The sequence below is a fragment of the Carettochelys insculpta genome, chromosome 8, assembly GCF_033958435.1.
Source record: "Carettochelys insculpta isolate YL-2023 chromosome 8, ASM3395843v1, whole genome shotgun sequence".
Classification (NCBI taxonomy): Eukaryota; Metazoa; Chordata; order Testudines; family Carettochelyidae; genus Carettochelys; species Carettochelys insculpta.
The window spans coordinates 63,285,014-63,309,347 of NC_134144.1; the positions used below are offsets into that span (position 1 = coordinate 63,285,014).

At 42.0% G+C, this 24,334-nt stretch overlaps 2 protein-coding genes across 3 annotated transcripts in view; one reads left to right on the forward strand and one right to left on the reverse strand.

The window, feature by feature from the left end:
- OSBPL11 (oxysterol binding protein like 11) overlaps window positions 1-16,571 on the forward strand; it is a 57,847-nt gene extending 41,276 nt beyond the window's left edge. The window contains exons 10-13 of the mRNA XM_075000892.1: window positions 1,370-1,556; window positions 6,587-6,769; window positions 8,189-8,342; window positions 11,858-16,571. Coding sequence (XP_074856993.1) covers window positions 1,370-1,556; window positions 6,587-6,769; window positions 8,189-8,342; window positions 11,858-11,935 — 602 coding nt within the window. The 3' untranslated portion in view covers window positions 11,936-16,571. The remainder of the gene's footprint in view (window positions 1-1,369; window positions 1,557-6,586; window positions 6,770-8,188; window positions 8,343-11,857) is intronic.
- A 133-nt stretch (window positions 16,572-16,704) lies between these two features.
- Window positions 16,705-24,334, reverse strand: part of LOC142016722 (TGF-beta receptor type-2-like) — an 87,409-nt gene continuing 79,779 nt past the window's right edge. For both annotated transcript variants that reach the window (XM_075000894.1, XM_075000893.1), the window contains exons 6-7: window positions 23,107-23,234; window positions 16,705-19,420 (exon numbers count right to left, since the gene is read on the reverse strand). In XM_075000894.1, the coding sequence (XP_074856995.1) occupies window positions 19,208-19,420; window positions 23,107-23,234 (341 nt within the window). In that variant the 3' untranslated portion in view covers window positions 16,705-19,207. The remainder of the gene's footprint in view (window positions 19,421-23,106; window positions 23,235-24,334) is intronic.

The following is a 24,334-nucleotide window of genomic DNA, read 5'->3' on the forward strand; positions in this document are numbered from 1 at the left end:
TGTCAAGAACTTTCTTCCAGCCCAACGTCTGCTTACAAGCAGAGCTGCAACAGGGCCTCTCATTTTTATTACATCTCCTAAATCATGAAACAAATTAGAACGTATAACCTAAAATGCTTAGCATAAACATTAATTTTTCCTTTGCCCTAGCTAAACTTTTTTTATGCTTATTTCCTGGTTTTTAACTAGAGATGCCATCTCAGTTATTTTTTTGTGCTTCATATTTGTGTTGCCCAGTTAGTCTGACTCACAGGTGTTTGAATATAATCTGCGCTCCTAATAAAATGATAGGCAAAGAACGGGTAAGTCACTGCTTTGTGTCTGAAGAAGGCAACTTTTGGAGCTGAAGCTTCCTTTGAGGCTGTTTCATAGATCATGTGAGCATCTCTCCATGCCTGTCCTTCAAAAATCTGAAGTCTGCTCAGAGGTGGAGTTTGTAAAGCTTGAGACACCTCTCATCTGCCCGTGAGGTCAGAGGTGGTGTCTTGCTCACATTACGGGTGTAATCCCTCAACTTTATGGGCATGAAAAGCTGTCTTTTAAGGGTCTTTTGTCAGCTTCTAAGAAAGCATGGATGGGGCAAAGGGTAGTGTGACTGGAAAAAAAACAAAAAAAACCTAGGATAGAAGAGAAATTGTGAAAATCAAATATCAGAAGAAACAGTGCACCCTAAGACTACCAGAGGCATCAGCTGGCATATACATAGGACAAATTCACTTTTTCCACTCTTTTACTAAAGAGACAGAATCAGAGGTAAGTAGATCTGGTTTCTGAGGAAGTGTCAAGAAAATGTATCACTTTAAAATTAATTGTAACGATTATTGCATGACCAGCAGTCAGGGAATGGTTATGTTCATCTACAGGTCAGGAACGAAGAAGGAAGTGATAGGAAGGAGGACTAAGCCTTCTGTGCCTCTTTAGGAAAGGTGGAATGTACCATGTACTCATGGGGGAGGGAAGTGAAATGTAAGCATTTAACCTCCAAATGCTCTGGCTTGAATAATTCATTCCGCATCTGATGCTTGTAGCACGAGAATGTGGCTCTCTTACTATTATAGCAGTGAACAGTTACCTGGTACTATGCCTATAGGTCACCAAGCTTTTAGGATCATGCTTTTGCGTTTGTAACATGAGGAATATGAATTTTCATGGATAATAGCAAATGTGTGGGTACCCGTGATATCCAGTGTCTGCACTTGTCTGTTGGAAAACCTAAGTAATGGCTCTACGGGGTGAAGAAAATTTGTTTGGAGTCTGCAATCTGTAATAATTTTTGCTGAGAGTGTTGAATGTATTTCTGTCAATAACCACTTTATCTCTGTATTGTAAATTGGAGCCATTTAAGTGACATTTCTGTTTTTGCATACAGGACTCTTAAGTCTTTTGGAACATGGAGAGGAATACACATTTTCTCTACCTTGCGCATATGCTCGATCAATTTTAACTATTCCTTGGGTAGAATTGGGAGGAAAGGTCAATGTTAATTGTGCAAAGACTGGATATTCTGCAAGCATTACTTTCCATACCAAACCCTTTTATGGCGGCAAACTACACCGGTAAGTACATTCATTTAGATTTTGAGCTCCATATACTATATCTTTCCAACTCTGTAAATTAGTACATTGCCTCTGGTTTCTGTTGCATGCCGAGTAGTCTTCTGCTATAGGTCTAAAAAGCCTGTATTCGGTGGTGCATTTTTTTCTATTCTTTAAATTATTGAGGAATTGTGGAATTATGAGACAATATGACATGGGCTAGCCACACGCAACTATCACAAGAAAGAGACTGTTTGGCGGCTAATTAGATACATTCGATACTGCGAGGTGCCCATGTACACAATTCGGGTGATCAGGACGTGAGATTTCTAGGCTTTCTTGCCTGGCCATGACAGGGACTTGTGACTACGAGAACAAGATTAAATGGCTTGATCTTGTGAAACTGGGATGAGATATTTGCTTAAAGATCGTGTGAAGTTTAACATTTGTAAAGCACTTTGTATTTGTATAGCACTTTGTCTGGGCTAATCAAAATATTACTACTGTTCTGGTGAAAGAACCTCCAACTTGAAGTGAAAACCAAATTAAAAACAAAACCCAGCCTGGCTGTTAGCCTGAGAAGAAGAGGCCAAGTGTTAAGGTTTAACTGGAAGCATGTCCAATAACCAGGAATATGTAGTATAAAATCACTTACAGGCTTCTGTAATATTGAATATAATGTGAACTAAATTTTGTGGAAAACAGAAGAGGGGTGAATACAATACAAGAGCTGTAATCAGTGTAAATATTAGTAACACCAGCTATCCAAAGTCTTTCATTATGATCATCATTCTTCCATCCCAAAGGCTGCCTGCTGTATAATGCTGGGGCTGGATTCTCTCCACATACTCTTTATTCTGTTTCTGATGTCCCTACTCAGTCTTTTTGTGTGTGTGTGTGTGTGTGTGCGTGTGTGTGTGTGTGTGATGGAGGTCGAGGCTGGGAATGAATGCCTCACATCAACATTTGGATTCAAGGGAAGAGATAAGATAGATGGCTTTGGGACCCATTAACACAAATATACCTTTTAAAACATAGTAGTCAGATCAAGTGGTCTTGAACGCTCCCATACAAAGATGCAGAGGCTGAAATGATGGAGGAAGGAAAAATGTGTAGCAAGGAGAGCTATAGTGAAACAGTTTCTGGCACTTAACTGTGCTGTTTTCTGACACCAGCACCTGCATCACTCAACTGGCTCCTGAACACAGTGCTTCCTGTTCAAAACCCGTACTTAAATATTGCATATTTTTTCCATGTCTAGACAAATAGACGTGAATGGTAGAGGCTTTAAATGTAAATTGATTTGACAGTTTGGTGTAGTGCTGTAATTTGCTGTTGCAAAGAAACAGTTTAAGGAGACTGTCTTGATAACATGTAAAAAGCATCTCAAACTTGAGGGGGCTCGTAGCACAAGGTTAGTACCCTGGTGGGAACAGAAATCTTCAGGCAGGAACGTATGTCATTGCGAGATCATCAAGAGGATTTCCTCCCCTTCTGCTAGGAGCAGTTAATGAAGATAACCTGAAATTCAGCTAGTTAGGTTTGTAAAACATTAATGTCCCTAGAGCTCAAGTTTCACCTGTCTTCAGGGCATTTTGATAATTTGAAGTTTACCTAGTCTTTCTGTTTTTCCTAATTTTTAATTGCTTAAATGGCACGTTATTTGCTATTTATTCATACCACAGATGTTGTGTCTTCAACTTTGTAACCATTTTCTTATGGCTAGGGCCTTATCAAATTCATGGTCCATTTGTTTTGATAGCTGTTTGCCAGCCCTAGCACTGATATAAGTACACTATATTCAGCTGAATTGCTGAGGATAATAATATTCAACTGACTAATATGAATGTCATCTAGATGTAACAATCCAGTATGGAGACATAAAATGGTGGTTTTTGCTGAAACTTGTTCTGCCTTGCTACAGGATATACAACCCTGGGGATGGTTGGGCAGTATAAGGTAATGTTAATGGGAAGAAATTTGGGTTGTAGTGATCCCTAACAATGTGACAGAATATCACTGCCTCACAAGGACCCATGAATGACCTAAAATCCAAGTTAGCTTTATCTCTTTGTCAAGCAAAGATACCTTTGTGTCACTGACACTTGTGTTTCAAACTGTACAAGCGTCCAGTGGCATTTTAATGGTGTTACAGTTTTAAAAAGAAGGTTGATGGCCAGATGAAATGTGTAACCACAAATACGGGTTGTCTTTGTCTGTGATTCGCTCAGCATGTGCCGGTCTATTCAGAGACATGATTGAGATAAATGAGAATTTCATAGCATAGAATAGCTTCAACAAGGTATGAAAGTTGCAGAGGCTTCAAAAGTGGCAAAAGGTTACTGCCTAGTCCTGATAGTTGTTTTAAAAGCCATTCAACCAAATTTATCCCCATACTGTGGGGAGAGCCACACTTAACTGGTAAAAACAAATCTTCAGATAGAAATACTATTTTTAAAGAAGAAGTGGGTCTGTCCCATGAAAGCTCATCACCTAATAAATTATTTTGTTAGTCTTTAAAGTGCTACAGGACTGCTTTTTTTGTTTTGATAGAATACAGCTGTCTCTCTGTCACTATTTTCAAATGTAGCGTTCCTTTAACTCTGACTCTGTATTTCATAATAACAGATGTTCTTCTCAACTACATATGTATAGATAAAATGAATGACTTCGGTTCAGTCTGATATTCCAATAGCTACTTAAATGTTTTTTGATATGAGTGAGATCAAACTTGTTCTTCACACATATGTAGACTTGTAAAAATGTCATATTCCCAGAAGCAAAATGCACAGGGCTGGATTCTTTCCTGTGCTGAGGTCTGGTTAGCATGGGGCAGAGGCATGGGCTGCCTGACAGCTGCTCTCTGCTTCATGTAGCTCCAGCCACAGTCCCAGTGTTGGTCAGGGCAACCATCCAGATATGCATTTAAATCTGCATCAGCGGCCATCAGTCCCCCCGGGACTACCTGCCACCTGAGAATTTTTGGAGTATAGTTGTGCTCCAGCTCAGCCTTGGCACATCACCTGTACTTGCTCCAGGCGAGGTGTAGGGATTGTTACTACCATTGTGCCAGCTTGATGCTTTCGGTCCACTAGGAATTCTCATCCAGTCACATATGGCCTACAGCTAGCCCGTTTGAGCTCCTTCAGTGACTTCTGGTTTCCTTTCCTTTTACCTGGTAGTTCAGAGCACCATGTACATTACAGAAGTTAATCCTGCAGTAACATCACACACTGAGTTTCACAGTATGCCAATACAATGAGAAGCCCTGTGGCATCTTATAAACTGATAGATATATCGTAGCATAAACTTTCATGGAGAAAGACCCACTTTGACAGATGCCCACAAAAGTTTATGCTCCAGTATATCTGTTAGTCTATGAAGTGCCCCAGGACTTCTTGTCGTTTTTAATTGTTTTTGCAACTGCAAACTAACACGGCTACCCCTCTGGTGCAGTATGCAGATGTGGCTGGGGACCAATGACACGGTGACAACTGAACAAACCTCATTTCCAGTGGGGAAAGGTAACCTGGGGAGTAACATGGTATAGATTCATCCTGTACAGATAACTGTAGGTACATAAAGTAGGGTCTGGCATCACCAGTGACTTGAATTCCGTGCCACTGAGAGGCCCTTTATGTTGTCCAAATGGCTAGCAAACCCTCACTCTTTCCCTGTGATAAGAGAGAATGAACCTTTACAGGATGAAATGGTGGGAGAATGTGACTACTTATTGGGAGTCTGCCCAGGTCACTCAAGCTTTCCAGTCACCATCTCCAGTGTCACTTAATTGTGAATGCATTGTCATGCATCTTTGTGCATGGCTTTTTTCACACGTGTGCACTCATGGGCATGATTAGAATACAGGACCTTCTGAGTGTCTCAAATGTTGTACAAAGCATGAATCCATCTCAGAGCTCTGGTTGGTATTAGGCCACGTCTACATTATCCTGAAGATCAACCTACTCGGGGTTGATCTTCCCTGGTTTGATTTCACACGCCTGGTAGGGATGCACAAAATTGACCTATCAGGGGCTGGCAGTCAACCCCTGTACTCCTTGCTGTAGTGAGTAGTCCGGGAGATAGACGGGAGAAACTGTCCTGTTGACCTTCCTCAGTGAGGATGGCCAGGTAAGTTGATTGCAGATAAATCAATTCTAGCTATGCAATTGCTGTAGCTAGAATTGCATATCTGCAATTGACTTATATGCCTAGTGTAGACAAAACCTTAGTCACACGAGAAGTCTCTGACAGGGCCAGGATTGGAACAGATTCCTCTGAGTCCAAATCCTTAAGTACAAAACTATTTTCTTAGTTTATTGTCTGTATTAATGTGATACTTGTATGATAATAAGGAGCAGGTGACTTTCAGGGCTGGCAAATGACAATTTTTCTACAGAGAGTTGATTTATTAACATGTACATAAATATCACTTGATATCCGGGAGAAAAGTGTAAGATGTAATAATTTTATTACTAGTGCAACCCTTAGGTCAAGTATCGGAGGGGTAGCTGTGTTAGTCTAGATCTGTAACAGCAACGAAGGGTCCTGTGGCACCTTACAGACTAACAGAAAAGTTTTGAGCATGAGCTTTCGTGAGCATAGGCTCACTTCATCAGATGCTGGTCTTGGAAATCTTTCCAAGTGATTTCCAAGACCAGCAGCTGATGAAGTGAGTCTGTGCTCACGAAAGCTCATGCTCAAAACTTTTCTGTTAGTCTGTAAGGTGCCACAGGACCCTTCATTACCCTTAGGTCAGTATCTCGTCTACTTTCGGTTCGCCAGTGAAAAGGCTTTCAAGTTTTAAGTTGAAGCCAAAAAACTGAGGTTTGTGGGGTAGTATCACAAGACTGATTAAAATTGGTTTTCTCACTATTCCTCCTAGCTTCTCCGTGCAGATGCAGGCACAGTTTAAGCAACCGATTAAAAAATTTAGAATGTATGAAAGAGTAGCTGCCATTTTCTTTCAAAATGAAATGTAAATAACTAGGCAGTCAGAGCAGGCCCTAGCAGTCAATTCTCAGTTGTTCTTTTTTAAAATTGTTTTCCAGAGTCACAGGAGAAGTAAAGCACAATGCAACCAACACTGTAGTCTGTAGAGTACAAGGGGAATGGAATAGTGTGCTGGAATTCACCTACAGCAATGGAGAGACCAAGTATGTGGACTTGACAAAACTGTCTGTGACAAGAAAACGAGTACGTCCCCTAGAGAAACAAGGGCCTTTTGAGTCCAGGTAAAATATATATATATTTATGGCTGTTAAATTGTTTTATGGAATTCTTCAAAGAACAAATCAGGCTGTCTAGGAAAAAACTACAAAACTGGTTAGGGTGTAAGATCAGTAGAACCAAACTGATCTTTGCTGTTCAGGAATGAATAGCACTTCCCAGAGCTAGACATAATGCAAGCAAGTACAGTTTAATCTGTATGTTCAGGGCACGGACCATTACTGTCTTATGAATATGCCCGATGCCTGCTACAGGGAGAACTCATTCTTAAGCCTTTAGACATTACTTCAATACAAATAATAATCCTCTCTGCAGCCCAGCAGTTCTGTATGGGGGTTGTCCTCAGCAGAAACAAATCTTTGGCAGTTTTAAGATGCATAGAAATGCCCATTTGGGATTAGGCTGAAATTTCCTGTACCTTTTCATTTGTGTCAATCTAACATTGCCGTTTAGACCAGTTTAATGCTAGCCTAGAGATGCAAGTCTAAATTATGAGCTCTGCCCTTTCTTGTGCCTTTCAATCTGTCTTTATTTTTTACCTTAATTTGTCAGGCCTGAGAAGAGGGTGGAGTATAATTCTGAAATAGTGTCACTTGTATAGGAGAAGAGACGGGTAGTTGCACCAGCTCCGCATGTTTTTCCACAATAGCAGTGTGTACACCATCTTAGTAAGTCAAGTGACTTCAATCTAGGAAGCCACAAAAAAAATGTGAAATAAATCGGAGCTTCTGAAGAGGATTCCGTGTCAGTCACAGAAGCCACTGATTCCATAATGTTCCACAGCTTCCAGGATTTCTGCAGCAGCCAGTGTGTGGCTGACCCTGGGGCCACTGAAGCACTACCTGCTGTTGCTGGAGTGGCTCTGCAGGCAGCTGCTTGGAGAATTCTGCAGCCAGTTTTACCAGCTGCTTCTCTGGTGGGCCTGGGCAGCTATCCCTAGGGACTTCCCAAGCAGCAACTGATGTCTGCCCCGGGACAATGTTCCTGCCTAGCTTTTTTTCTATCCATGGGTGGAATAATTTTGATGTGCACCAAGGCACACGTGGATGTGCACCACAAATAGAAGCATGTGGCGCCCACTGTGGGTGGCTGTGGGCACTCTGCTAATCAGCTGGGTCTCTCCTGCATGGCCCTGTGACCACCTGAGCAGCACCTGGATGAGCTGCTGCTCCAGTAGCCTGGCAGTGGTTCCCAGAGCAGCCGTTGCTCTGGTGGTCTCCAGCAGTTGGTGCTACTGTCCCCCGTTCTCCTGGAGCAGCAGCCTCTCCCCCTGCCCCTCCCCGGGCCAAGCTCTCGTCAGGGTATTTGTAGTATAAGTTGTGGGTAGATTATGGGCCATGAATTTTTGTTTATTGCCATGACCTGTCCATCACTTTCATTAACAATACTTATGAATAAATTTTTGCCTTATTTCTGATTTATAGGCGACTGTGGCAACATGTAACAAAATCTCTGAAGGATGGAGACATTGATAAAGCGACAGAGCATAAGCGAGCTCTTGAAGAGCGGCAGAGGAATGAAGAGAGACTTCGTGCTGAAACAGAATCACCATGGAGCACAAAATACTTTGTTAAAGAAGTAAGTAACTACTGTGCATGGGTGAAATATATGCATTGTACATGCACACGAGGGTATTTATTTTAATGTACCAGTCATGAGCCGATAGAGGATTTGCTATGGATTGCGGACGACTGCTTGCCATAAGGCCTTGAATCGTACAATACGTTTAATGAAATGTCAATCAATATGTACCTGTGCAAGGCTATTCTTGTGATTCTTCCATTCCAAACTGGATGACTCTAACACTAAATAGCTGTTTGTAAAGAACTGTGTACTCAACATCAAAGTTCAGGGCCTAGATCCTTGCCCATAAAAAAAAAAAAAGTAATAGCAGCTTTTGATATATTTATATAAAAGGCCTAAAAATGTAGGGTGACTCTCTCTCTAGAGCACTAGTGAATTTTTCACCCAGAGAGACCAGCACTAGAAAAATAGTAGTCTTTTATACTAATTTACCAAGAACTTTAAGAAGTCAAGCAACTTGAGTAAGGTATTTATTACTTCTTGCTGGTCCTAAGAACTTGGTTATTATTCATTGTACTTGAAAAATTCTTTTAGTGCCCTGAGGGAAGCTGCCTTTTCCTTCCTCTTTGTGCTGGTTCTCTTGTTGTTTTTAACACGGGCTATATAGATACACACATGCCTCATTTTGTTAATAATTAGAAGAGTTATATTCACAGTGTCAGCCTCAGTGCCAATTGTTGTTCCACCTGAGTCTTCTGTCAGGTAAAGGTACTTGGCTTTTTGCTGCAGAGTTCATCTACGTGGAAATCTGGAGTACAGCCTTGTAAACAGCTAGATGGCTTAAGACAAGGGTCTGCAACCTGCTCTCCAAAGCTGCATGTAGCTTTTTAAGGACTTCTTGGTGGCTCCGGATGCTATAATTGCAAAGTGGGAAACAACGCAAACCCCTCCTGATTATTTTTGATAAATGGTGAACATCTAAAAGCCCAACAATGAACAACTCACAATGAACAGCAAATAGCCAGTGTTTCAAGATCACATATCATTTGCTAACTCCCCCTTTAATATGTGCCGTACGTTTGTGGGATATGATACTATATCTGTGTTTTGATTGTGTTGCTAATAAAGTCTTGACTTTGAAAGGAGAAAGGAAGCTTGCAGCACTCCTGCTGTGAAGGGCAACACACATTTTAAGAAAGAAAACTGAAATTAAACAAGAAGTAAAATTGGCATAATAGGTTCAGAAGTGAAAGTCGGGAAGACCATGGTACAACACACACATAAAACATGAGGAAACAGAATATGTAAAAAGTTTATGAACATCCTGCAGTAAACATGTTGCATTACAAATTGTTGTGTGCGCACTGTTCTTAAAGTAAGGGCTACAAAAAATATAGTTTGATGTTATTCATTAAGGACTGTCTTGTATTCACATGCATCGCAGCTCGTGAGTTATTGAGTTTTTTTTTTTTTTTTTTAAACCAAATTCGGAAAAAAAAGGCTGCTCTTGCTATTTTGATTGCCGAGCCCACATTTAAGAGCACCCAGGCCCCTGGCATGCTGAACATAATCTTCCAGCTTAGGGGGAACAAACTTTTTATTTTGGACCCCACCTTTTCTTCCTGCAATTAGCGGAGCCCCCCAACCTGTCTAATATAATCCAACTAGATGGAAATTTTGGTTATGTTCATATGAAAAAGCTCTTTTGGCATGTGTAAGAAAATAAGTATGTAACATATAAAAACTTTATTAATTGGTGTATAAATGTGAATATACATACATAAAAACAGTGACATGTTTCAACATTTTAATGAGCTGGATGAGCCTGAGATCCAGCAGCCAATTTTGGTGTGCCCCCCCACCCCTTATAAAATTTCATGCCTCCCTAAGGGGGCCTGCCCCCACTTTGCATACCCCAGTCCTAGCTCTCAGCAAATTCTGGTTTTACAATTATGACCCCAAAACTGCAAATGTTTCAGTGTGTGGCTTAACTTTCTTTGAAAGTTAACAAGTTTTATAGTTCAGCCAGAACACATGGAAGCTGAGGGGTAGTTTGAAGGTGGACTGAAGCCAATGAATACCTGAGCAAAGCACAAGGGAAGCTATTACAGCTGATTACATGGTGTGCATTTAAAACAAAAGTGTCAAAAACATCATTGTGACAAAAAGGAAGAAAAGTCGAATATCTTCATCAGTTCGTTTTCATTGAGATAGATTTCAGGTCTTAATGCAGCTTTGTCTGTTCAAGATAAGACCCTAATCATGCTCCAATAATTGATTATCTATAAAAGATGCCCCTCCCATTAAACAAAAAAAAGACACTAGGAATTACTGGTATGATCCCCTTAGAGCAGATTTTCCTTGCAGACTAGAAGCTGCTGAGGTAGGCAGCCTGGTTCTGCTCTGTGGAGGCAATACAGATATTAATTTCAGTTATGCTGTGGTGATTCAGACCCATGCTGTGACAGAAATTTGTGTAATCACAAATGCAACATTATGATAAAATACAAAGAGCAACAAAATCTCAATTTAGCAGAAAGTTTAAAATATTTAGAACTAGATATTGTTCAGAACCACAGACTGTAGGGTATTCAAAAGCTAAATCAAAGGCACCACAGCTGAGTATTTTTTTTTCTCCCAGTGTATCTCTGTACACTTATTGGGCATACAAGGGGCCACGCTAAGGGGATGTTTAATTGGAATTTAGAAATTTAGGCTCAGGCAGCAATCCAGGCTTTAGAACCCTGCACGATGGGAGAGTCTTTGAGCCTGAACATCTATACCACAGTTAAACTGCCCCTAAGCTTCAGCCCTGTGAGTCCCAGCCAGGTGACCACAGAGCAGTTGTAGGTGTCTAATTGTCCTGTCTATATACCTTTAACATATCTCCATCTCTTTCAGTTCAGAAACTTCCCTGAAGTAGCCTCTTTGAGCTCAGAGCTTTATCTAAAAATCTAAAGAAGCTTTCTGTTTTTGGTTTGTGAAGACGTTTCCTTGACACCCTTTAGTGGTTCTAACCGCCATTATTTTTCGTTCCAGCAGAGTCTTAACGTGACCACAAAAAAGTGTGGTTTTTTAAGGTTGGTCTATGCGGTTGTTTACTGTGTGACAAGTCAGGGTCTGTAAGCCTGCTGTGCACTAACTGTTTATGCGGTAGCAAGTCATATGGACACTGTTACCACACCATGAAAGTTCTGTAGACCACTTGAGTATATGTCAGAGCGCACTACAGGACTTCTAGTGTGTGGTGGTAGTGCTCACACTGTGACTTTAGTGTATGACAGGTCAGTGTGCTATGGACTCTCACCATGGCTGTCCATACTCGGACGTAGCATGTGCCAAGCCCATATGTACTCTCATCCTGAGAGATGGCCTCTCCAAAGCACAGTTACGAGACATTGGCAGGAGACCTTGGGGGAAGCTTGCACTGCTGACATTTGTGGGCTTACTTGATCTCTGTATCTCTAGTTTTCAGAGTTGTCAGCCTGACTCCTGGCCTCGCAAAATGCTGTCTTGTGTGAATTCTTTTATAATTACTCAATGTAACACTTTTTCTATTTGAATTGCAGGGAGATGGCTGGGTGTATTATAACCCTCTTTGGAAAACTGTCCCCACCATACAGACTCAGCAGTTGGACGCTAACTAGATGAGACTCTTCAGGATGGGTTCCTCTGTTTATCAATCTCTCTCACTCTCAAATCACAGTATAGAACACTGTGTGGCCTGTTCTTATAATTGCACAAATTCAAATGAACATAAAGGAATAGAATACTAGGGCACTTTAAAGTTACACATAATCAAAGGTGTCAAGACTGTCTTGCCAGGTTTGTTCACCAACTTGTTTTGTATGATCCAAAAGATTTTATCCAAATTATGTAATGTGTTCTTTTAAGCAGGTCCTACTGCAAAAGCTGCCTAAGAGATAAACCATTTGACTTCCTGAACAGCAGAGGTCAGGTGAAATGTTGTTGCCTCAGTGGCTTTAATTTTGACTTGTGAACCTTTTTTTGAGAACCTGTGCACTGAGCTCTGTCTAATAACTGTGAAATACTCAGTACCCATGTAAACAAAAAAAGTGTTTGCTGCTTGTATACTCAGTGATTAACCTCCTGATGGAAGACTGGAGGGGGATTCAAAAGTTGCACCTGGAATCAGTGTTAAGAATCATCTGGATTGTGACAAGATTTTTTTCCTTCAGAGAGCGTATGCATGCATCAGAGGACTATGGGCGTTACATAGAGACTAGCTTTTTCTTTTCTAAGGATTTATAAAATTGATTGGAATTGAAACCATGGAGACATTTTTTTTCTCTGAAACATTTTAGTATACTTGAAAGAATTGACTTGAATTGGAAGAAAAATTCAGAACACTTTTCAGCTCCTAATTTTATTAAGTCTCGTGTTCAGAGTGACTGTTCAGGATTTACGCACATTGCAAATGTAAGGAAGTTTAGCCTTTTTCCCTCCTAAGGACTAAGCCTTTCACAGAAGAGCAAACATGAAACTGTTGTATTAATTTCTTCATCTCCGCGCATGTGGCCATCTTGGAGGTGAAGTGCCAGTGTTACATGCTGTCCATGGGACAGTTTGATTTTTCTCCTTTTGTATATTTGTCCAGAACAAAAAAAACAAAGCAGTTAAATGTGACCATTGAACACATGCACTGTGGTTTGTTTTTTCGTAGTACATTATTTTGCTGGAGACTGGATATATATTAAAACACAATCAGATTATCAGGAAACCGTATTCAGGTACAAACGTCCCTCATTTTTTATAGTACAAGTATTTTATTGAAGACTAAAAATTGCTGGCAATTAAGAAAATAGTACTGATTGTCTTTCATTGTTGTTACTACAAGCTACCTTAATTTTCCAAGAGTGGTGCCTTAATCTGTTTTTTCTTCTGATATGGTCTTCCAATCAGTGTATATAACATTATCTGCCACTCACCAGCCATTGTAAACATGGCTTGGCCTCTTCCATCTGTGATCTGGTAAAATGCTTCCCATTGAAGGTATGAGAATGTAAGAAAGCCTCAAAGAAAAATTAACTAACAATGTTAACATCCAACAAAAAGCTGTAAATTGTGCAGCTCAAAAAAAAAATAATGGATTTCTGTATAGCTACTTTGGTTCCCTTGTACATTTTCCTGTGAAATGCACTGAGGTCTGAACAGAGGTCATAGTCCAGGTGTGGAAGGGAAAATGGGGAAAAAATAAAACTACAAAATGATTAGCTTGTTTTGTTTGTTTTCCCAGAGTCCAGGTGATTAGGAAGAATACTGTATTTACAGCCTTATTTCATATCTGTCCGTCCATACGTACACAGCCTCCTTAAGGTGTAGTATCTGACCATTAGCACCTATGCCAGTGTTCCCTGTCAGCTGAGCACTCAGCAGCCACCCAGAAGAGATTCTTTTGCAGCCAGGTGATTACTAGAGCCCCCTTAGTCACCCACAGCCAGCAGCATGTGTTTCTATTAGTGGTGCACACTGGCACAGGCTTCTGTACCTGTAACAAAACTTCATCTGCACATGGATGGAAAAATTACAAGGATCATGGACCTGTACTAAACTTTCTTCTACAAATTGGAGATACATACGTACACACCCCTCCTAGGGCTGGAAGGGACCTCAGGAAGTCATCTAGTCCAATCCCCTGTCCTCTTGGCAGGACCAAGCACCATTCCTGAGATCTATTTGCTCCAATCCCTAAATGGTCTCCTCGAGAATTGAGCTCACAACCCCAGGTTGATCAGGCCAATGCTCAAACCACTGAGCTATCCCTCCCCTCTCTTTTTTTTTTTTAATTTTTTTTTCCAGCTGGATGGAATGTGTGAGTTAGGCCCTGAGTCAATTATTTCAAACTTTGTTTAGAATACCCCTTTTTTTTCCCCCTGCAGGGTGTTGAATTCAGAGCAGAAGTAAAATTAAAAACTACTGGCTTAGTTCCTTGAAGTTCTCTTGTGTTTTGGAAAAAAATAAATATTTATTTTAAAGTCAATTTTTCATAATTTTGACTAATTGTCATTATACAAATGAATACTTTGTTCGTCAATATAGTAAAAGAAATCTGTTGGCATTAATGCTTCTTTACTGTTTGCTCAGTATTTTTGATTGACAGGCTGTAGTTATTACTGAAATACATCACTGCTCTGTCTATGTATGCATCATGAAGGACTGCATAGAGAGCCTACTAACAGGCTAGGTATAGAGCCTATTAACAGGCACTTAATGACATGTTCATGGTGTGCAGGGGTCTGTTTTTTAAACTCACAGAAACAAACTTTATCCTTTACCCTAGAGCATTGTCCCCCAGCTGTTGCAGAGGTGTCCATGTTTATAGCACTACACTAGGTCAGCCTAGGGCTCTTGGGGTGGTGGTGGCAGGGTCTACCTATGAAAAGGCTATCTGAAATTGTGGGGTCTCCTCCTTGGCTGTCTGCTCCCTTCTTTGGCTGATTTGTGGACTGTCCAGGAGCAGAGAGGCTTCAGCCCCCCCAGTAGAGAAGTAAGTGGCAAGGGGCAATGGTACTAAAGGGCCTGCTGCGGTGAAGAAAATCTACTGAGTTCTCTGCTGGCTTTGTGTGGCCCTGAAATTTCCTTGCTCCTGTATAACACCCAGCCCACAGGGTGAGAAGGGATCAGCAGAGGAACAGAAGGACACCACCTTCCCCACCAGTTGGTGTCTTGTCTAGGGACAGCCCACTGGAGAAGACACACCTCCCCCAGTTCAGCCTTGATCTCCAGAGGGTTCTCTGCTGTAGTAGTGGGGTTCTGGCACAGGAGCAGCTGTTCTTCCTTCTGGCTGTGTGCCAAAGAGTGGCAGCAGCCCATGCCTTATTGATCATATCCTACAGGGGGGTGGGCAGGGAGGAACAGGAACTTCAGTGTGGAAAGTGGGAGTTCCTGGCTGGCTCTGGAACATGTGTTCTTGTTCCTTGTATTCATGAGGACCCAAGCTGTAAGTGGTCGTGATTTACCCCCGAGGTGGTCTTGTTACCCAGGATACCCAGGTGTGGACACAGATCATTAGGCTCTGGCCACTGGGGTCTAGACCTACTGTTGTAAGCAGGGAGATCAATAAAATAAGTTGACCTTCCTCCTAATTTGTTACATCGTCCACAGCTCTTAAATTACCAAAAGAAGGTTCTGTACCACAACGGGTTCCAGCAAGGGCCAGTGAGCTAGCACACACATAATGTGGCCCCTTTTCATCTCAAGAGACAGTGGTTGGCAGTGGCGGTGAGGCTCTGTAGTCAGTGTTTGAGTCAGCAGCTTCTCTCTTGGCTTACCTATCCAATATTGGATTTGCAGGGTCCACTGCAATAACCACGTCAGTCTGTTTCCAAATTCTTGAGTCTGAGAGCTTTTCCTTCTTAGACAAATTTCTTTTGCATGGCTTGCACATACACTGTCAAAGGATGATGAACCCTGTCATAGCAATCGTCACCAGGTGTTTCAATATAATAATGTAGATTCCCAGGATTTTGGATTGATGTTGAATTTTTTCATGGCGTTTTTGCATGTGTCCTTGAACCTTAGCTTGGGTCTTCCTCTTGTTCTCAACCCACATGACCGTTCACCGAAGAGGATTTCTTTGGAGAGACGTTCGTCACCCATTCTTCTCACATGACCAAGCTTGAAATCAGCAGCCACAGCCGGGTCTTAACACCTGAGCTATTCTAGCAGGATACCTAGTTCTTCCTTCAAAAATGTCCCCTCTTCATATGTGCATGCATGTAAATTGCTAGCCCCCTACCTGCAAGGACACAGCAGTAGAACTAAACGCAAATGTTTAGTTTCAGGGATTGCTGCAAAATCAGGACTAAATAGAAACTGACAGTTACAATTTCCTTAAATAACCAGTGACATGTCCATGTCTCCACAGGTGATTTACTGAGTGGAAGTGCAAACGAGCTCAATAACTCACCAGGTAGAATAGTTGTCCCTATGTAAATGCGGATTTATAGCAAGCATGTTGTGTGATCATTGACAAAATGGCTGCCAGTGGGGCAAAGATGGACAGTAGCGCTGAAATTAGAGAATCTTCCCGGGGGCTCTTTTCCCTTAATGTATCTAAAACATTAACTCTAACTAAGCAGCTTCAGTGTCTAAGGGCAGGTCCGTGCAAGAGGATGAAGTCAAACTTGTGACGCAACTCCAGCTGCGTCAGTAGCACATCTGCAGTCCACGTAACAGTTCGACTTACTGCGGCATCCTCGCTGTGGGGATTGATGGGAGAAACTCTCCCAGCCAACTTCCCTTACTCCTCCCAATCCCATGGAGTACCCAGGCACGACAAGAGTGCACTCAGCAGTTGACTGAGCACATTCCCTGCTAGATCCACTACATCGACCCCTGGGAGAGTGATCTCCAGAATGTCATTCTGCCAGTAAGTGTAGACGAGCCCGGTGTATAGATTTGAGGACTTTAATAAATGACGTTGTTTTCAGAGGTGCTCTTAGTGAAAGTGCTGGGTGGAATGTTGGGCATTCCACTTTATTCAAATGCTCAACTTCAGGCATCTGAGCTTGAAAGCTGTGGTTTTACTCCTTTCTTTCGAATATTTTCTTGGAAAGAATGTGGCATGCCAAAAGCAGAGTTCCTGTTCTTAGGCAAAATTCTCCCTCCTCACCCACGTACTCTTCAGGGCATCGCCCATGTGCCTGGGGCCCACAGACTGCATAAACTCCCCTTGCAAAGGAATTGGACTTCAACTCTAGGACTGAGGCACAAGTTTTACTCTTGGTTAACTTCTGCTTCCCCACCACCACTTTGGTGGGTAGTGCTCTCCTGTCAGAGGGGTTTCAGGATGCCTTTGGAACCATTGTAAATGTATACTTATTCTGAGAGTTGCCCTGTTTGAAACTGACACTATGCTGAACAATCTTGGTGCTGCAAAGCCTAAGGCAGAAATTGCATTAGCCACTGTCTGCAACCCTTAGCTATGGGAGTTCCAGTTTCACCTTTTCTTTCCTCTGTGTATGCCACAGACAGCTCTTGCTGTAGAAGTCAGTGGTAAGAGAGAAAGTGGGTCACATCAGAGCAGTGATGAGTGGCTGAAGCAAGTGAGGGGTGGGGTTGGCAGGGTGAAAGGGAGGTGCTCCTGGTAAAAGGGAGAAGTGAAGCTGTTCCAGATGTAGAGAGAATCGCTGAAAAGACGACCCCAAGGCAAGAGAGAGAGCGAGGAAGAGGCCTGAAGCACAGCAGGTGGCCAGCTGCGCACCAGCATACTTAGCAACTCTTTTCAGTACATTTTTTTCTAGAATTGATGCTTCAGTAACAATCTTTCAAAGCTGGGAGGCTCTAGGAAGAGGAACAGCTTTAAATAGGATCAGGTTGCACTGAAGTACTACAAATCCAGAGTAAGGAGGTGTTACACCCAATCCTTCACTATATCAAAGAGCCTGTGAATTGCAGAACTTGCAAAGCCATTGTGCTGCTCTTTCCCATCCTTTCCTTCCCCAGTAGCATAGGCCCATGCAGCTGCAGGGTTACAGGCAATGTACCCCTCTGAGTGCTACCCTGTACACTGCCTTTGTGGAGCTGATTTTACTGTGCAGGAGCTTACAGGCTCCTTGCACAGCGGAACCAGACTCTTCTCATTGCCTTTCAGTCCTATCTTGGTATGGGAACGTGTGCAGAAGAGGGGAGCCGGGTTTTAGCTCAATGAAGAGGTTTGAAAGTGAGGAACAACTTAGCTGAATGGCAGAAAATAAGCAAAAGAGCCTTCCCAGTAGAGGGTGGAGCCCAACCCACTCTTGCTGCAATTGGAAAGAAAGGTTCAAGCGCTACTTGACTTTCTTGGCATTTGCCACTTAAACCCTAGATCACAGAAGGTGGAGATGGAAATGATCAATGTGATGAATTAGACCAGTGGTTCCCAATCTGGGGTCTGTGGGGGGAAAAAAAAAAATAAATGATCATAGAAAATAAGTATTTTAAATAAACTGCAAAGTTACAATCAATTATTTTTAAATTAAATATCTTCCAGAAATGTTATGAATTGCTGCCTGAAAAATCTCTGTCCTGGTTTCCTTTTTCATTTAATGAAGTGTGCCTAGCAGCTCAAATTGGCTTTGATGCGGGACTCCAGATGGTGTGGGGAGGTGACTGAAAAGATACTGAACTAGACCCTTCCCGCATCATCTTGTCAGAATCATTTTTAAAGCGCACATGCTGTTACAATGTATCTTCATTAGTTTGATTTAGAAGGTAGCTGTGGGGGGGTCTGGAAATGTGATTGGAAATTAATACTTGGCTGACGTTTTGCATAAGTGCTGTGTAGAGGGCAACCATATTCTCTGAATTGGTCATGCTTTTTTTTTTTTTTTTTAGCCAAGGCACTGTGTTCTCTTAATGCACAGCAGGCAAAGTCAGTCATTCCCAGAAATTATACATTGGAAAAAGACACATGTTGGTATTAAAACAAATGAGGCTTTTGATAATCTAATTTCAGTTCCCTTTGAAATATGCAAAGAGCTAGCTGGGGTGTGAATGGTGTCATCACAGATGGTGCCTGTTTTAATGAGCTCTTGTCTGACATCTGATATGGAAAGGCAAGAGAGTTAGGGGGAAAGTTCACGGTGCTAGAGTAAAAATAAGAGAGAAACTTAAAGGAATAGAGGTGGAATCCAGGTGCTTGTTAATAAAGGTAAAACATTAATTTGAAAATAATAAAGAAAACCTGTTAGCATTGGGCACCTAAGTACACAATAAGTGAGTTTCTATACAATGTTCACTTGAGCCAAAGTGGTGGTACCAGGGCTCTATGCATTGCACCTGAGGGGTGAAAGGTCTGATAAATAAGTTATAGACTAACTCTTAATTCATTTAAGAAATTGAGGTCTTTTGAGAGCCATATGTTGGTCATCTATCTCCTTGTTTCTCTTTTGATACAAGGCTTTCATTTCTTCCAGTCACTGACTATTTCTACTCCCATCACTGGCTTGATGGTCTCCACTTGGTTGGGCTGTTTTCATGCCTTCGTTGTCTGTATTGTTGTTGAGGATGTCATCACAATCCGTCTGTGCCATCAGATTGAATCGTTCTGCCACACAGTGGGCTGTAAGGCGAGCCTCGGGGTCATGGTCCCAGCACTCTGTGATGGTGTCGCACAGAAAGTGCATTCCCTGAAATAAGATGATCTGAGATTAGGTTTGGGAAGTCAGGAGAGACATGGGAAAACAGAATTTTGAAGTCTTAAGACTGTAATGCTTTTGGTGATGTCTCAATGTAACTGCAGTTATTTCCCATCATCAGTACACAGGAAACAGCAGTATCACCAATCCTTTTGCGTAATAACAAGTGATAAATGCTACCATTCTCCTTGTTATTTAGTATGTGTGTTAAAGGAAGGCCTACAGTCCTCAGCTGATATGGAGCCTCTTGCTGTGCAAGGTATTATGATTCAAAGTTATAACTAGTGCCCTGCAAAATTCACAGCCATGAAAAACACGTCACAGCCTGCAATCTGGTCTTTCCCCAACAAATCAGGTCTTTGGTGTGGAGTTACCTGATACTATGCAGATTTCATTGGGGAAACCAGTTTTTCTCAAGCTGGGAGTCCTGACCCAGAGGGGAGTTGCAAGGTTATTTTAGGGAGGAATCATGCTATTGCCACCCTTCTGCGCTACCTTCAGAGCTGGGCAGCTGGAGAACAACAAGCAGTGGCGAGGTGGCCAGCTCTGAAGGCGATGCCCAACCAGCAGCAGCGCACAAGTAAGGGTGACGGTACCATACCATGCCACCGTTCTGCCCTGCCCCTTTACAGCTGCGTGACTGGACAGTGACTGCTGCTGAGAGCCCAGTTCTGCCGGCAGTGCAGAAGGCTGGCAACAGCCTGCCATAGAGTCCTTACTTCTGCATTGTTGCTGATGGCAGCCCTACCTTTAGAGCTCGTCTCCCAGCCAGCAGCCACCACTCTCCTGCTGACTAGCTCTGAAGGCAGGGCCACCACCACCAGTTGTGCAGAAGAAAGGGTGGCAGTACTGCAACCCCTGCTAAAATAACCTTGCGACCACCCCACAACTGCTTTTTTGGGTCAGGACTTTTGCAATTACAGCACGGTGAAATTTCAGATTTACATAGATGAAATCATGAAATTTATTATTTTTAAAATCCTGTGTCTGTGAAATTGACCAAAAGGTAACAGGAATTTGGTAGGTGCATATTTGTAACCCAAGAGTGAGAGCTGAAGCTTTCAAAAGATGGGTAACGGAATAGGCTCAGAGAGATGGAAATGACTTGTCCATTGGCAGATACAGCAGATCAACTGTAGAGCTCAGAATTCAGGTCTCAATACACCCATTTGTGTCCCATCTTCTGGAGTACAATGCCTTCCTATGCAATGAAGAAATTTCTTGAGCAGAACAGTTCATCCTCCCCAGAATTGCCCTGTTTAAATCTGATGTACTGCACTGCTGCTGCTTTCTCCACCACGAAAGTGTACCAAAGAACCATGGCAAGATGCAAGCGAAAGCAGACTTGCTGACCACCAAAGCAAATACTGGTTCCTCCAGGCTCCCTAGGAAGCTAATCTTTGTTACAGTTGCCAAAATTCTGTACAGCTGATTACTTTTTTATCTTACAGTGCTTTAAACAGAGACTGTCAAGTGTAGAAATAAAATAACAGTTGTCTGGCTGATACTTTTTTTCTGTGAGCTAATTGCTGCAGAAAAGCAGTTTCTAACCTTCCCTTCATTCCACAGGTCCTAGCTGGTGCTACTACATTGTTGGAATGTCAAATTTGCAACAGACGCTATTGGAAAGAGAAATTCTTCTAAATAAAACTTTCAGTTTTCAGTGGATTTGTGTATTCTGTTCATTCACAATTAAAATATCATGAAACCCTAAGGACCCTAATTGTGTAGATAAAAATTATAACGATGTATTTCTTGGCATCCCTTTCTGACTGCTCATACAAATCCCAGGAAAGTCTTCTGTGACTAAAGAAAATTCTAGATTCCTTATGGTGGCAAAAGTGAGAGCGCATGGATTTGACTGCTTCAAGTGATAGTCTGCATTTCCATGCCTTCTGACATAATTCATTTATTTGTCTTGTTGAAAAGGTTTATATGCACTTAACAATGAACAGGTTTCAATCAAAGAAAATTTCCAGAGATTAGATGACAATTATGTTGATTAACTATTAGATTGTCTACCATTTTTCCCAAATAATGTCTTACTGTACCCTCCAATAAACATTTCTGCTTTTTAAAAAAAAAAGTCACAAATAAGCTAAATACTTTTAGATTAAGATGAGCAGTAGCAAGTTGTGGGGGGAAAAAGATTCTCACTCTTCAAATAGCACAACTAGATTTTTTTTTTTTTAATTCAGCCTGATTTTACATTCAGGTCACATCATATCTACAATATAGGGTAGTAAATGTGTCTGTGGTTGTTTTAACAGTAATATGATAAAAAGTTGGAATTTCCAACAGTATGAGGGAGTTCAGCATGAGCTCTTGCTATCTCATTCATTTTGTAGCTGTGAAAGTCTCAGCCTCAAACCATTCTCATTTTACTAGGAAGTAACCCTATGGAGGAAGTGCACAAATGGATCTGGTATTTTGAGCAACACCTTACCTTACAGGCTATGCTCACTTTTCTTTGTGGGAAGGGTGAGAGAAACACCAGTTGAGGAGTGATTTGTGCTGGTCTCTAACAGATAACATACCTCTAAGTAGTAAGGACTTTTGGGGTAATGGGGCTGGAAAGTTGTCCTGGAAGGGAGAGCTACACATCTCATAGAGCTTGAAAGGATCTCATCAAGTCCAGTCCCCTGCCCTCTTGGCAGGGCCAAGCACCATCCCTGACACTTTTTTGTTTTAATTTATTTGTCCCAGACCCTTAAATGGCCTCCTCAAGGATTGAGCTCACAATCCTGGGTTTAGCAGGCTAATGCTCAAGCCAGCAAGCTATCTTTCTCTCCAAACATATGTTCTATTTTCCTCCCAGCAGATGGCTGTCACGCACTGCATTTTAGAAGAACTGACTAACATGCCAGGGGAAGAGAAGGATCACAATCAGAAAACCATTTCTCAGCTTAATAAAAGTCAATCTAGATAGAGCCAGAGCTCTGGAATCTGGCTTGACATAGATCCAAGTAGGTACATATCATATCCACAATTCCAAATTTTACTTAAAAGATGGGAAGGTACAGCTCTAAACCCCCGGTTTAAACGTACAAAGCATATTTTAGTTGAGATTGGAGAGCTAAGAATGACCTTCAAATGTGAGTCCTAACAGCTGGGTGAACATTGCCAAAAATGTGCTTGCAGCCTTTCTTCCCAGCTAGAAACCACACATTCACTTTGACACTGTTTACAGCCTGGTTCTTTTGATTCTGATGAATGTTTATACAAATAGCATTTTGTTACAGAGAGGCTCAAGCGAGACGTAGTGAATGCGGGGCTCAGATTGTGTGGAGTGGCCGTCTTCAGAACTTTGTGCGTTTAAAAGACCTCCATTCAGGAGGCAGAAGCAACACCCTGTGAATTAAGCGAGTCGTTGTGCAGTGAATAGGTTCCTGCCCTAAGCCATAGGTTTTTGGCTCCTGACATGAAGGCTATTTCTCAAATAAGCCAAGCTGCAAAATAAGGGGGGAATTTTTCCAAAGTGTGTGATTTAGGAGCTCCTAAGTCACCCAAACAGTTTTCAAGCCCTCCCCACTTCCTTCAGTGTCTTTGTGATTTCAGATGATTGGGACCATAGAGGTATGGAAGTTGTCATTCAAGCATATCACCTTTATTGCAAGTTGAAACAATGAATAGATGACTTGGGGTTGCTTTTGTCTTTTCTTTGATGTACTATTTACCTGATGCACCAGCCAGCTGCAAGGTATCTCTGGGCGCCCTCTGCCATGCAGTACAATGTCTCTCATGGTATCCACGCAGGGTTGCTCCTGGACTTTTGACCCAAAAGGTGGCTCATAACTCTTTACCTCTAGAGAGAAGTGATAAATCAAATGGATCTATATCTTTCGTGTTTTGATGGTACATGTGTGTTTCCTGATCTAGCTGCTATCCATGGCACTGAACCAGAGAGAGTATGACTAGGACTCTAGACCTGTCTACAAAAAAGTTTAGATGCAGATCCTAATGCCCCCAAAATCCAGAGTGTTGGGGACCAGGGATTTGGTTCAGGTTTATCACTACTAGAACAAAACTTTCACTGACTTTAAAGTTACAGAACCATGAAGGCAGCCTCAGCTGTACCTAACACCACCAGTGGAGTTGCAAATGAAAAGGCAGGGGGAAGAAACACTCATCTCAATTTTAAAAATAAATAAATTAAAACACATTCCAGAATCTTTTGGCTGAAATGGATTATTTGCTTTTGGTTTCCAGCCTTCCTTCCTCTTTGGAGCAGCACATCATCATCACAGGTTAGGAAAATGTCTTTAGAGTGTGACCTTGGTTGCTGAAACCTACTTGCAAGCTGGACATGTGCCCTCTGAAGAGCAGGAAACTGGGAAGTATTCCTGATGGAGTCACAGAGCTGTGGAAATAGCTCCTGCTAGTGGCATGAGGGAGCACTTTGGAATATGATGCGAAATTCTTCTTGCCGACTCAGCTTTTGCAAGGAAAGGTGTAAGATACAGTGACTCTCATTAGCCTTTAATGTTCAGATTTTTCAGGTGCTTTGATATCTGTGCATGGTGAGTTCAAAAGGAGAGTGGTGCAGGGGTATCTTAGCTCCCACAGCAATGAATGAATTGTAAGTCATTAGCTTGGGAAACGCTCATCTACCCCTTTTTGTGAGTACTGAGAACCTTTTCCTCCCTCACTCTTTGGTGGAGTGGAGGGGAGGGCTCTGGGGAAGCTTTCATGGCAAAGGATGGCAAATCCTGCTACTTCCTTTGTTTGTATTTCAGGGATAGCTGAAAGCAGAGCTCCTGAAGGAGGAAGGAAGAATTTCCTTGGCTCGCCCCCATGCCAGACCCTAGCAATGGCCCTTGTTTCTCAGTTAGTCTCCTCCGTTCCAGGCACCATTTCATCTTCCTGGCCACAGAGCAGGCGATGGGAAAGGGAGTGGAGTAAATT